General features: G+C 42.5%; 1 protein-coding gene across 1 annotated transcript; it reads right to left on the bottom strand.

Annotated features, from left to right (window-relative positions):
* Positions 1–2,516: 2,516 nt before the first annotated feature.
* LOC106822858 (mammaglobin-B-like) lies at positions 2,517–5,218 on the bottom strand. The gene is made up of 3 exons (XM_014828219.3): positions 5,076–5,218; positions 3,277–3,464; positions 2,517–2,726 (listed from the first exon to the last, which is right to left on the bottom strand). The coding sequence occupies exons 1-3, from the start codon at positions 5,128–5,130 to the stop codon at positions 2,688–2,690; spliced, it is 282 nt and encodes a 93-aa protein (XP_014683705.3). The 5' UTR covers positions 5,131–5,218; the 3' UTR covers positions 2,517–2,687.
* Positions 5,219–15,202: the final 9,984 nt, after the last annotated feature.

Consider the following 15,202-nt stretch of genomic DNA (forward strand, 5'->3'; position numbering starts at 1 on the left):
TCCAGCTCCTCTGAGGGGGGCTCCAGCCTCTCTGCCCTCCATCCTTTGGCTGCGTGGGTCTCTGAGGATTCCTGTGCTAATAGGATAATTCTTTTGGAATATGGTTGCTCCTTTTTGTTGTATGTTGGAGGGGAGAGAGTCCCAGTCAAGTGCACTCTGCCATGACACTGACTTCCCACATTGGAGTCTTTTGTGCCTCCTCCCATCACTGAGCCAACACTCCACTGGTCCGTGTGAGTTTCCCAGTGGTCTTCAGGCATGCAATGGGCTGGACTGCTTATACCTCAAATCCTTTTCATACCGTCTCATCACCCTCAAGCTACTTTGAACCCTTCTTCTGGAATGCTCATTCCTTAGGCAGTTTTGGGAGCTTTCAACTACATTGCCCTACCTGGTGGTAAGGTCCATTTTCAACTGCATGGACGTGACATATTTGGCTATGGGAAGTTCCTCAGAGCCCACCTCATAGTTTTGGACCCTCAACCGCCTGCCACTGGGCACAGGGATTCTGCCACTGATGCTTCCTTTTGTGCCCATCTCCAATATTTCTTTCACACTCCAATCTGCCTGACCATCTGGTAGTTGCTGTGCTGTCAAAACAATCCACCATTGTTCACTTCAACTCTGCATAGTAATGTAGGCACCAACCCCTCTGACAGACACTCTCCACCTTTATCACCAGACAAGTGGTACACTCAGGAAACACATGAACATCTAAACAGGTGCCCTCACTCCCCTGGGGGACCTCAGTGATGTCCCTAGGGTGATGGATGCCAAAGTGGTCAAAGTGCTGAGACTGAGGAGGGGGTGGGACATTCCTGGGCTTGCCAGATGTTGAGGTTTACTTTTGATTCTGTTCTCCTGAGGAGGTACCTCCTTGGTGCTGCCATTACTCAGAATCCTGAGGCCTTCCCTCCCTACTAAACTGGTGACAAGTATAACAGAGAGTGGGAATTTCAGTGACTTCAGCCATTTGTGTGCTTCTCATTCTCCCACACTGGGTCTTCCACTGCTCCATCAAAGCTTCCACTCCTCCCTGGGAAAACACACACACCCCTCATCACATGGGCCAGGGTCCATCTCTGAGCAGATATGATCTTCTGCATATCCTATAGTCCATCTTTGGTGCTTGCATCCAAATCTCTTCTGTTTCCTCTCCCCTTGGGGTCTGAGAGAGAGAGAGAGTGTACTGAGGTCCCCATTTCTTGGTAACAGACAGAGCCAGCATCTCCTTCCTCCCCAGTGTGGATGCACTGAAAGCACCAAGAATGCGCATGGCCCTTGGGTTCTTAATAAATAATAGTGTGTGTGTTTGTATGTATAACATGTGGGATCCTTTAATATCTTCATCCCAGGAAAGGATCCATTTTCCTGGGCCTAACGATGTCACAGATCCTGAGGTTTTTTGGAGAAGAGGGATGGGAGTGTCTCACTATGAGTTTCGGGAGTCAAATATTTGGACCCCTTCTCTGAAATAATATATTAAATATTATATCTTTCAACTTCATTGGTTAAAGATGAATATACCTCACACTGGTTCTTTGGTATAGATGCATTATTACCATAGTGACTTTGGGTTAATATTTTTAAAGAAATGGTAACATTGTTGTGGAACTTTAAAGGTCTTGTGTGCCTATTTCCCTTTACATATTATGCCTGGTGGAAGAGCCAGGCCTGGTGGGAGCTGAATTGTCCTGAGAAAAGGGCAAGGGTCTTCCTGTGTGAGAGGACAGCCTGGGAAGGAAGAGGAACCTGCCAAGGTGTGAGCAGAAGGGGTGGCACTAACTTATCCCTGGTGAGAGGATTGTGGGGACTGAAACTGTAAAGAAAGTTATGAATCAGCAACAACTCACTTGCTTTGCTCCTACAGAACACGTACAGAACACTGCTACAGGACACTCACATTTCCCTCAAAATTTATTGCTGTGTAAAACATTGTGGGAATGAAAGAATGGACCACATTACCACTTGCAGGGACAGGAATGGGGGCATCACACAATGTAAGGGGGCCCCAAAAACATCAGTAATTAGGGTACATAACATTTTAATAAAATATTTTTAAAAATCAAAGTAATGCAATATATCAAATTTTAAAGCCAATACAGGATTCACTCCTGCTTTGCACGAGTCACCTCCCTGGCTGGCTCTGTCCCCAGCCCTGCACACTTGGGTCAGGGACAGAGAGAGCCGAGAGAGGAGCCTCACCATGCAGCACAGGGCTCAGAGTGGAGACGAAGCCTGCAGTGGGTCAGGAACCTGATCAGGACCTAACCAGCAGAACCTCAGTGCCTGAGAGTGTCAGAGACAGTGCTGGGGGAGACAGGGTGATTAGGGAGGAAAGTCACTTTTCCAGAGATAGGATCAAGGTTGAGCTAATGATGGGAAGGAACAAAGGCTTTTCAGATTCTTCAATCCCTGACACATCAGATCTTAACAAATATATGTGTGTGTGCACACACATGCGATCTACGAGGCTCTCTCAAGCCTCCATTTTAATCAGGTGACAAAAAAAGAACATAGTTTTGCAGATACTTTATTGAAATGAAAATGTAAATGAGGTTTCAACAGTTGTCTTGCAGTTTTTAGGTCAAAAGCAAAAAAAGAAAGTAAAATTGTGGTTTATAGCAGTTGACAGTCTGTTTCTGACCATTCTCTGTAGTCCTCTGAGCCAAAGGTCTTGTGGAAAGTTAAAATGGTGCACAGTATGCACTATTGTACATTGAATTCTGGAAAACAAACACAAAGAAGTCACTTAGATTTTCAATTCTCTCTTACAAGTTAAAGTTCTGAAAAAGAAACATTCTTCCTCCTTGTTTTCCTGGGTTTGTCCACACACATCTGAAATCCAAGAAAGTTATTGCTGGAAATAGCACTAACTATGAAGAAGGGGATCTTTTTTGCTGATCGTTCCTACAAGTTAGTGGCTTCTTGACAATCAGATGTGTTTTACTTTGATAGAAAATGTGTGCATGTGTGAGTGTGTGTATGAGTGTGTATATGCTTGTGTACTGTGGAGCTGAGCATTAGGTAAGAGTTTTCTTGAGTGATCTTTTCCCTCTTTTGTCTTTTTCCTTTATCATTCGCTAAAAATTCCACAAAGAGAGAGAAGAATCAACACTGGGACCCTCATGTCTTTCTTGATGTCCAAGTCATCAGACTCACCAACAACAAAATTCAGAGATAAAATGAGGCATGTTCTCCATCGATTTGGCATAATTAGGACCTTGCTTGTCCCTACCCAGTGGGTGAAAAGTGCATCAGAAAAACGGAAATTACCATCATCTTTCTGAAATCGTTCAGAGTTTCGTTTGACTGTTTGAGATAACACTGCTTCAGTTGTATTGCAGCCTTCTCAGTGGCTTCATCCGGTATGAACTCTTGAATGGCTTCTACATATTCAGCTGGAGACAGTTCAGCAGTAATTGTCTTTTCAACCACATCCTCAAGAAGTTGGCAGCCAGATCCTGGATGAGAGCATGCAAAAATGGACTCAATTAGGGAAGTATGAACCCCTTTTGGAGCACAACTATGATGTTTGTCATATTCTTACATTCCAGTAGAAATATACATTCAGAAAGATTCTGGTGAATGGTCTTGAGTTCTCAATCCTAGGAGAGTAGACTAAGGATCTGGGATTTCCTTTAAACTGTAAAATATCTACCCTCCCCAACCTTCCTGCCTCCCCAACACAAAGAAGCCCAATATTTTGTAACCACGATTAAGGAGGATGCTCGAGAAATGAGATGCTCTGATTTAGTACCACGTACTCAACATTATCTCATCTTCCTTTGTTCAGAGTCACGTGATGCTTCACTTTTATCATCAGAGCAGCAAGTAGGAGTTCCAAGTATTATAGATGTATTGACTTTAGGATACTGTCCATTAGCTCTATTGACACTAATTATTTTCTGCAAAAAAAATAATGCTCAAATAAATTCTTGTTCATGGTTGATCTGTTGTCACCACTTAGGTTGTGTAGGGAAAAGGGCTCTAGTATTGCACTCACAATAGCCATATTTTCATCCTTGGCTCTGCAACTTTCTATTTAGTTGATCTTGAGCATATCACCTTCCCCACTCAATTATTTTATTGAACTCATAAAGGTTGATAGCATTGTATAAATTCGGGTGTACATTATTATTTATCAGTTTCTGTATAGACAGCTTCATTCTAACCACCAATACTCTAATTTTTATCCATCACCGTACATATGTGCACCCCTACGCCCTTCGCCCACCCCCAACAACCTTCCCATCTGGTAACCACTAATCTGTTCTCTTTATCCATGTGTTTGTTTATCTTCCACAGAGCATATCACCTTTAACACCTCTGCATGTAATTCAGGAACAAATGAGGTAGGATATTAAAAGAGTTTGGTAAATTGAACAAAGCACACCATGTGGCTTATCTATTAGTGAAGATCAGATTCTGGCTGCCAGGGCATTTTCCTCCCTCTGGATCTTCATTACCAGAAGGAGACCTTCAGAGGGTGTGAGCTCTCTCCAATCAGAGTTGATCATGAAGAGACTAGGAGGTAAGGGACATCCCAGTAGGCTCAAATCTATTCCACAAAAGTGTGAAGAGTGGATCCACATTTGGTGTGGGACACTGGGTTATACATGTATGGGACTCTGGGTTACTGATGTACTCTGAGCCTTTTCTCCTGGGAGGTTTCCCATTTCTTTCCACATTGAAAGAATCTCCATGAGTGCCTCTTTCAGGAAACCCAGCTAGAGCCAATGTCAGGGGGCCAGGAAAGCATGTCTTTCTCTCCTCCCACTGAAATACTGAAGTCTAATATTCAAACCTAAGACTCACCCTGGTTTTCATGGAACCTGTGATGATGGGGACATGCTCTGAATAGCATGAGATGCTACATGCTGCTCCATGGTAGAGGAAAAGCCAGTGAGGGATCTACTTTAGCTTTCTAGAATTAATGATAATCTTTTGGCCTAGTACACCCAGACACATTATACCGGGCTGTTTTGTACTGGGGTTTGGGGACCAGGAATGCTTCCACAGGGAACTTGATGACAACCTTAAGCCCAAGGCCTGCCCTCCTTGTCAGTACTCACCTGCATAGCAGTAAAGTGGGAAGGCCACCAGCATGAGGACCGTCACCAGCTTCATGATGGAAGCAGCTGTTGTTCGCTGGTCTCTGACGTGGCAGGGATGAAGGGACTCACTCTGGTGGGGAGTACCCAGACCTCCTCCTTTTATTCTCCTGGTCACCACTTTAATCCCTCCCATAAATGAGGAAATGTGTCAGATGATAAACTTGGCATTGGGCCTGGAAACGACAGTGAGAATCAACCAGAACCCAGCCAGCCTGTGCTTTTTGTAGAAACCAAGGTGGTGGCGCTTTCTAGACCCCAAACAACTTGAGAAGTGCAATAACAATACAAAACTTTAGGTAAAATTAATGTAAAAGTCCTTTCTAAATAAAAAAGCAAATTACACCATCGTGAACCTGTGTTGTCATCCTCGTGTTCTTTTATTATTACTGTGGTCATCATTCTCGCCTCCTTGTCCTCCTCCTCCTCTTCTTCCTCCACTTCTTTCTCTTGCATTTCTCCTTCTTCTTCAAGGTACAAAAACTTCATGTCATGTGAGTCTGTTCCTGCTAGTTTACCAAGTACTTGGGCTCGTTGCAAGACCACATACCTCCTCCAGGAGGCAGACTTCCCTCACCCATGGACACTTTTCACTCAAGTGCTTGACGTTTCGGCAATAATGTCTCAGCACTCTGAAGGTTGTTTTTGGAAAGAATGTCTCGCCTACTTCACTCAATTTCCTAAATTCATCAATTAGAAAACAATGAATTAACTTTGCTTTATTTTTGTTAGCTTTTTAAGATTTTTCTCCCACCGAGTCACAGGATGATGTGAAGTAGAACAGGTGATTGCTTAGGGGAAGCCATGCTGAATTGTGGAGGGTGATGGGATCTGGGCTCATGCAGGCGTAGGTTTGAATCTTGGATCCAACACGTAATCATGAAGTGTCTTCGGGCAAGTTAAAGCAGTGGTCACTCCAAGCTTCCTTTTCCTCATTTGTAAAATGGCCAGAAACGGTACCATAAATGGTTTTATAAGGAAGACAGACACTCCATATAAAGAGCTTATCACAGGGCTTAAATCAGGGTAATCATGAACAAATGGGAGGTTCCATCGTTCAGCAATAACCATGAGCTTCTCCTGTGACAGGTTCCTGTGCTCTATGCCACAGATTCAGTTGTAGGAACACGTTAGAGGAGGACCTTGCTCTGTGGAGCTTACCTCTTACCAGCGAGGCAACAAGCAAGCCTACCAGTGAGTGAGTGATATCGGACAGTGACTGTGGAAGGAAAAGCAACACAACCCCCAGGGTCAGCATCCTGCATAGAGGTCCAGGCAAAGTTATAGGGGGATGGACTTTGAAGCTTGGATGAGTGGACAATGATACCCTGGGGAAGATGTCGGGAAGAGTGGTCTAGGCAGAGGGAACAGCAAATACAGAAGCCTGAGAACAGATGGTACTTGGCAAGGTATTGAACTTGTTCCTCTTGGTACCAAGAGAGGGATAGGACAGCCTCATAGGATAGAAACCCACATCAGTTCTAGCAGGGATGATATGAAGGTCATAGGAACTAGAGAAACAGGGTTGGCTTAGGTTAAAGAAAAAAGAAATGGATGAGAGCCAGAGAAATGAGTCAATACCCGTGAATGAGTAATTACCCGTGAATGCATTATTTGCTCTCTGGATTACTTGTGACTCTGTTTCCGTCCTTCACTGGAGGATAACTTGCCAAGAACAAAACTGATTTAGCAAGATGCTAGAAACAGAGAAACTTATGTTCTCATGTGTGTACTTTCACGCAGTTGACGCTGGCTGGCAATTTTCATCCCAAAGGCAAGTGCAGGACTTTAGTAATGAAATAGGATAATGTTTTTGTCATCAGGACTTAATGGGGACTCTACCTAGAGCCCTAGTTGTTATCAACCTGCCCTGTCACTTGCTGGGACTCTAGACCCTTCAGAGGTTGCTTACTCAGCAAAAAGAATCCCACCCACATGATGCACACGGTTCCCTCAATAAAGAAGTTGTATGTTCTTTGCCTGCATGTTTCTTCTCTGCAACTGTTGATGATTATTCTCTGGTGAATCCAAAAACAGTAACAAGGCCCCAAAAAGACTCTTTTCAAGCCAGCACTTACAGAGAGAAATAGGAGAACCCAAAAGTCAGGACGGTGGTGCTGCCAGCCTGATTCTTTCTCTTCCCAAAAGGAGCTTTGACTCAGATCCCCATATTAAGGTCAGAAACTAAAGGAGTGAAATGGACTTCAGTTTTAGTATTTGTGCACATTTATTGATCACCTTCTATGACAAACTGTGGTGCAAAGTTAAATGATTCAGATTTTACCTGGAATGAACTTGTGTCTTCAGGGAGAATTAATGTATGTGTCCTCAGGCTCATAGAAGCCCTGAGATATACTGACACTAATACTTTGGTCATTTGAGGCCTTGCCATATTTAATAAAAGTAATAACATTCAGTGAGAGTCAGTTTTTCTCAGTGACTCAGGCATTGGCACAAAAGCCTGTAAAATAATGATTTTGAAATTCAGATGGTCTAAAGTTTTTTAAATTGTAAGTTACTGAGGGGCTGATCCCATGGGTGAGTGGTTAAGTTCCCGTGCTCCAGTTTGGCGGCCTGGGGTTCCCAAGTTCAGATCCTGGGTGTGGACCTACACAGCACTCATCAAGCTATGTTGTGGGGGAATCCCACATAGAAGAACTAGAATGACCTACAAATGGGACAGACAACCGTGTACTGGGGCTTTGGGTAGAAAAAAAAAGATTGGCTAACATCTGTTGCCAATCTTCCTCACCACAAAGCACAGTAAAAAGAAAATTATGAGTTACTGATATCAGCCCCACAGTATTTGGAGTGAGACACCTCATTTCCTTTTTTTCCTACTCATTCTGTAAAACTGGTTCTACACCTGACCTCCAGGTCTGCTAGGACTTTAACGTCAGGCATGTTCTTTGGAGGCAAACCTCTTCTTCCTTAAGATCCTGCCAAAGTCTAGAAGTCTGGTGGGAAGGTAGTTACTCAGGACAGAAAGTTTAGGAAATGCTCTGCTCTTCGGGACATTTTTTTCCAATTATTTTATTGAAATCATGAAGGTTTACAACATTGTATAATTGTGGGTATACATTATTATTCATCAATTCCTGTATAGCCCTCATTGAGCTCACCACCAGCAGTCTAATTTTTATCCATCACCATACATATGTGTCCCTTTTCTCCTTTCACCCAACCCTGAGCCACCTTCCCCTTCGGTAACCACTAATCTTTTCCCTATTCTTTTTTTTGTGAGGAAGATTGGCCCTGAGCTAACATCTGTTGCCAATCTTCCACTTTTTCGCTGAGGAAGATTGTCACTGAGCAAACATCTGTGCCAATCTCCCTCTATTGTAGGTGGGATGCTACCGCAGTGTGGCTTGACGTGTGGTACACGGTTCATGCCCAGAATCTGAACCTGTGAACCCCAGGCTGCTGAATCCCGTGCTGCACAGCATGAATGAACTTAACCACCAGGCCACCGTTCCAGCCCCTAATCTTTTCTTTTTATCCATGTGTTATGTATCTTCCACATATGAGTGAAATCATACAATATTTGTCTTTCTCCATTTGGCTTATTTTATTTAACATCATACCCTCAAAGTCCATCCATGTTGTTGCAGTTGGGACAATTTTGTCTGTTTTATGGCTGAGTAGTATTCCATTATGTGTATGTATATATATATATATATATATATATATATATATATATATATATACACACACACCAAATCTTCTTTATCCAATTATCTGTAGCAGGGCACTTGGGTTGCTTCCACATATTGGCTATTGTGAATAATGCTGCAATGAACACAGGGATTCATAAGTCTCTTTAAATTGTTGATTTCAAGATCTTTGAGATAGCTGGACCATATGGTATTTCTATTTTTAATTTTTTAGGAAATCCCCATACTGTTTTCTGTAGTGGCTGCATCATTTTACATTCCCACCAGTAGCATATTACGGTCCCCTTTTCTCCACATTCTCTCTAACATTTGCTAGTTTCTGTCTTGGTAATTATAGCCATTCTGACAGTTATAAGGTGAAATCTCATGGTGGTTTTGATTTGCCTTTCTCCAATAATTAGTGATATTGAACATCTTTTCATTTGTCTGATCACCATCTGTAAATCTTCTTTGGAAAAATGTCCATTCATATCCTCTGCCCACTTTTTGATCGGATTGTTTGTTTTTTTGTTGTTGATGTGTATGAGTTCTTTGTATATTTTGGAAATTAACCCCTTGTTGGATAAATGATTTGCAAATACTTTCTCCCAGTTGGCGGGTTGTCTTTGTTTTGTTCATGGTTTCCTTTGCCAGTCAAATGTAGTCCCATTTGTTCATTTGTTTCTTTTGTTTTGCTTGCCTGACTAGACATGGCATTCAGAAGGATGCTGCTGAGACTGATGTGAAAGAGTGTACCGCCTATATTATCTTGTAGGAATTTTATGATTTCGGGTCTTACATTTAAGTCTTTAATGCACGTTGAGTTAATTTTTGCGTATGATGTAAGACACAAAGCGTTGAGAAAGGAGATAAATAGACAAAATAAGAAAATTGCAGCTCTCTTTTAGAACAGGGTAGCAAATACTCAATTATAACTTAAAACATAAAGGGAAGAAAAGCATCAAAGGTAACTATAAATACTTCAAATGAGTCACAAGCTCACAACACAAAACAGAATAATTTGTGACAACAATAACTCAGAATGGGAAGAAACTGCTGAAGTTAATGGAGATAAGAGCCTATCAGAAAATGGACTATTTCATCTTTGGTATCTTTTATACAAACCTCATGGTAACCACTACACCAAGAATCAGAGCAGAGCTACAATTCATAAAAAAGAGAAAACTGAGAAAACCTCCACATAAAACCACCAAAATGAAATGGCACTCAGAAAGACAAAGGAAGAGAAACAATAGAAATATGGCACAACCGGAAAGCATGAGATAAAATGGCAATATCAAGCCTACATATATCAATAATCACTGTAAATGTAAATGGATTGAATTCTCCAATCAAGAGACACAGAGTAGCTGGATGGATTAGAAAACAAGACTCAACAATATGCTGCCTCCAGGAAACACAACTCAGCTCTAAAGACAAACATAGGCTGAGAGTGATGGATGGAAGATGATATTCTAAGTTAATGGCAAACAAAAGAAAGCAGGTGTTGCCGTACTTATGTTAGACAAAGGAGACTTCAAGATAAGAAAGACAATGAGAAACAAAGAGGAGCAGTGTATAATGATATAAGGGACATTCCACCAAGAAGACATAACACCTATGAATATATATGCAACTAACACAGGAGCACCAACATCTTTAAAGCAGCTATTAACAGATGTAAAGGGAGAGCTTAACAGCTTCCATGTATAATAGTAGGGGACCTCAACACTCCACTTATATCAACGGATAGATCATGCAGACAGAAAGTCAACATAAATGAAATACTTGATCAGATGGACTTAAGAAATATAGAGAGAGCATTCCATCCAAAAATAGCAGGGGACATATGGTTGTCACTGAGGTATTCATTGTTCACAGTATCCAGGCCACTCCTCTACCACATGTCTTACTTGCCTTGGATCCAGCCGGCTGTGGCGATTTCACAGCCATGTCTCTTTGTACAATGTGAATAGTCCTAGGATCATTGTGAGGCCTAAATGAGATACAACAGATAAGTCCTCAGAACATGGCTGGGCACAGAATAGGTGCTATCTGCACATCAGCTGCCAGAGATTAGTTTTATAAAAATGAGAAAGAAGTTATGATAAACCTTGAAGGACTGCTAGGACCATCATAAACCAGTGAAGTCTCTGCTTCTACTTCACATTCTCTACAAGATCTAGAGATAATTGTGTTCAGATCTGAGGTCAAAGTCCTAAGTTGAAAATAAAGCACTGTATTTGATCCAGGCTTACTTGATATTTTTCTGACTCCTTCTTAAGAGTTTTATTGAGATAAAATTTACATATCATTTCTTCTCAAACATAGTCTGCATTCTGTTGGCCTAGTCATCCTCTCAATACCCACCACCAAGCTATGTTTACACATTTTCAAAATTCAATAAAACATGAATGGCAAACAATTACATACCACTTACTCGATGCAGAGCACTGGTGAAAACCTCTTTTAATATTCACATCTGCAATCCAATGAGCAGAGTGATGTTGAAACATTGTCTAAACTGGGATACTTTGGAGGGTGAAAGAGGTCACTAAATGGATGCAATGCTGGGACAGTAACATAAATCAGGATTCTCCTGAGCCAACTGAGATGTGTGGTCTCCCTCCCCATGAGGTAAGCATATCGTTGCTCCCCAGCTGCTGACAATGGGACAAGAGAGGTCAAGTAACTTGACCAAGGGCACACAGCTAGTGGAAGGCAGAGCCTGGATAAGAGGCAGGGTGTTTTGATTCGAGAGACTGCTCCTGACACTATTGATATCTTGAGTTGGAGACTTATGGACCTTCACTTTGTGGCTCATATGGATCCTTGGGACCTTGATCCCACATCTGCACTAAGTGAACTCCAGGTGGATTTTTGGGCGGTTTTCTGCCTGTGGCCTTTCCTCTCAGTGAGCTTCATTTCCCAACTGTCCTTGTCTCAGTCTCACAGAATTGAAACTCCTTATTCATTCCCAATGCCACATCAAAGACAGCCCACTTCTTGTGCTCTCTTCTGGCCCCTGAATCTCTTGGGATGGCCCTTCCCAGGACCTCATGGCTCTCCGAGAGCAGCTCTGTCTGGACATCCCAGGACCTAATCCCAAGGCCCTTTACTCCCTATTCATGCTCCTTGAGGGCACAGTCTGTGCACCTCTGGTCTTTGTTGGACAGTAGTCAACATGTAGCTGCTTAATTACTTGTTGTGTAACTGTGTTTCAGGACAGATTTTTAATTTTTACAAAGAATTCACTGATTATATCACATGGTTTATTATTCCCTCTGTTTAGCGAGAGAAGCTCATTTAAGCTTGAATCTTTGGTAAAGGCAAGAATCAAACCCAACACTAAAACCAGACATCAGCGTGCATCCTGGTGCTAACACCACGTTCTTTCTGTTCCCGGATGAGGACTTTGGAGTCACAACAGAGAGGGGTCAGGTGAGGAGAGGAGGAAGTCGAAACCTGTAACATCAGGGATGGGCCAACTCAATCTCCCTGTTCTGCAGAAGTAGCCATTACCTTCATCCAACATAAACTGGATCCATCTAAAGACTTGTGTCGGGGAGCCAGATTTGTCAGCTCAAATCAAAGCTGATGGGGAAAGATAGTTCAGCCTCAGGTAATTCCCCTTGGCTCATTCACCAAAGCAGTGAACTTTGCACAACTTGACCTTTCCATAAAATGTGTGGTTAAATACTTAATCCCATACACTTGTGACAGTTCATATGGTTCATTAGGTACCTACAAAAACATCTTCTCTATTTGTTAGTAATTTTCCCTCCACTGCGTGCCCACATTTTCTTCCTAAGTGTAGGCATCCACAGTTGTGAATCTCTGGTTCTTAGGGGCATTGCAAATAGTGTGTGCAGGTTCTGACATAAAGTATTTCCACTGCTAGAGCAGTGATTTTCTTCTAGGACTGATTTACTTCATCATCCCACCCACATCTGTGGACATTATTAATGCCTAGAGATGTTTGTGGTGTTTCCACAGGGTGGGTGGTTTGCTATTGGCATCAAATGGGTAGAGACCAGAGATGCTGCTAAACAACCTGCAATGCTCAGGACATTCACTCACAAAAGAATTCTTTAGCCTCCAACCTCAGTAAAGCCATGTTTGGGAAACCATGCCATAGAGAAATGTCTAAAAGCATTTGCCCTTGTCGTGAAAGGTCAGTAGTGCAAGGCAGCCTCACACAGTGGACCGTGAGTGGAGTCCCAGTGCAGACAGACACCGGCAGGAGTGTGGGCATCTGTATCCTCTAGTGTGTGGAGTTCAGCTTCGTGGCCAAACCTCTGCCCAGATAGTCCCCATATTTTCTCTGTCCTGTCATCCTCATCCAGGTTGCCCTTCAAGATCCAAGTCAATCATAACCTCATCAAAAAATCTTCCTTCCTGGAGAATGCACAGATCATAAGGTCTTTGCTCTCCTTGAATTTCTATAGGGCTTTAGTTTCTATGATAGAATCTCATTCTTAGTGATGTGCCTCATCCTTTTCTTCGGTTCTCACTCTCTCATTTTACATGATAAAAATGTCTTGTCATTTAACATGATAATTAATTTTTAAGGAAGTTTAATAAATTATGTTTGCACAGTGCCTGGCCATAGATAGCAAGAAAAAATGTTGCTACTTCCTTTATTACCTCTATTGTTATTAGCTACAGATGGTTTTGCAACACAGGGACCTATGTGGAAGATGACAACCGTATATTTCTAGCAAGGAATGCTTGATGCTCCTCTTCTCTGTGCAAGGAACTGTGCTAAGCAAGGATGAGAATACCAGATATTGTCCTGCAATTGTGGAGCTGAGGTCTTGGGGACTAGCATCAATTAATTGATTATACATTTGTAAATCTTCAAACTCGTAACTGAGTCAAAAAACATCAATGTGCCAGAAAAGCCTACAAAAGGGACATTGACCAAGTCATCGGGGCTAGGGACAAATCCCCCAAGGATGGGAAGATTGAACTGAAATAGTCCATTAGACAAGAAGGAGGGCAGACATGAAAAGGCATGAACTATGAAAAGTATAAAAAACCTGAACAGTTGTGAAGAGCTTTCAGAATAATCAAAATATGTCCCTCCCTGATGAAATGTACTGTGAACCTGAGCCTGTGCAAGCACAAGCTCTGTTCAGCAGATGTGGAGATGTTGTGACAGCTCAGCGTGCCATCAGAGAGGTTTCACTACCCAAGTCATGTCCATGAGTCTGTAGACTAAAACCGTAAGCCTGGTTTCCTCCTCCATAGATTTCAGAGAGAGAAGGTGTATCTAGGTTTCCTTAGTGTTCTGACAAGTGGTGATTATGTTGTTTTCATCAGTGCCCTAAACTAGGAACTGGTGACAACCCATGAGGTTTGACAAAGAGAACAAGATAACAGTAAAGATTTTTTGAGAGATTAGTATGTGCCAGACCCTGGTAAATCTACACACACGTGCACACGTATTCATCCTACAAAACCTATCATGGGGCACTTTTATGAGCCATCTTTTCCGGATGAGAAAACTGGGTCCTCTTAGAGAAACTGAGTAATTGTCCGAAGGTCTGAGACCATGAACGATCTGAATATAGCTCTCCGTGCTCCTCACCACCGTGTCTCCTGATCCTGGGGGTGGAGGCAGAGCTGCCTACAGGTAGCCCCTACCATCTTGTGTAACTGATGTGGGTGCCACTGTGGCCCTCCACTGGGTCTTATCCAAACCTTGCAGTGTGCTCACTGATAAAACAACTTGTAAACATGCTCCTTTATAATAAAGGTCTTTCTCGGTTCTTCTCAGTTCTGCTACCCCACAGAATCACCAGTGGAGTTTAAATAGTACAGGTGCCTGGGCATCACCTCAGGCCTACTGAATCAAAATCTCCAGAGAAGGGAGTCAGGAAATAGGTATTTTTTAAAAGCTCCAAAGTGATTTGATTGTACAATTGAGACTGAAAACCTATGTCCGGGACTGTGAGTCCTCTCAAATATGCTTTCATTTAAGCAGGTAATTTCTGATGAAAGACAATGTGTCCTACTCACACAGAGCAGGATGGCACAAGAGTGGAATGGCAGGTGGGGATTGTATTGCCTTGGCTGGGTGCTGCCTTCACCTGCGTTAGAAATGAAATTGACCCTGGTAGAAAAGCTCGATTTGAATGGAAGACTTGAGCTCATGGGAGGGGAAATGGGCACCTACCGTGTTCACCTGTCTCTTCATTCCATCATCTTCCCTGCCTGGATTCCAAGATCAGAGAAACTCTCAACACCTGTGATGTTTCTCTGGCTCCTGACACCCCCGGACCTCTGGGGAAGAAAGAGCATTGAGTTCATTTAATCATCACAATAAATCTACGATGACAGGTGGGTGGCTAGTCATCATTGTAGGCTTACTCTTCGGGGACTGAAGATATGAACCTCTGCATTGTTGTCATCTCCACCAGACACAAAGTC

This window comes from Equus asinus, chromosome 17, assembly GCF_041296235.1.
Source record: "Equus asinus isolate D_3611 breed Donkey chromosome 17, EquAss-T2T_v2, whole genome shotgun sequence".
In the NCBI taxonomy this organism is placed as follows: domain Eukaryota; kingdom Metazoa; phylum Chordata; class Mammalia; order Perissodactyla; family Equidae; genus Equus; species Equus asinus.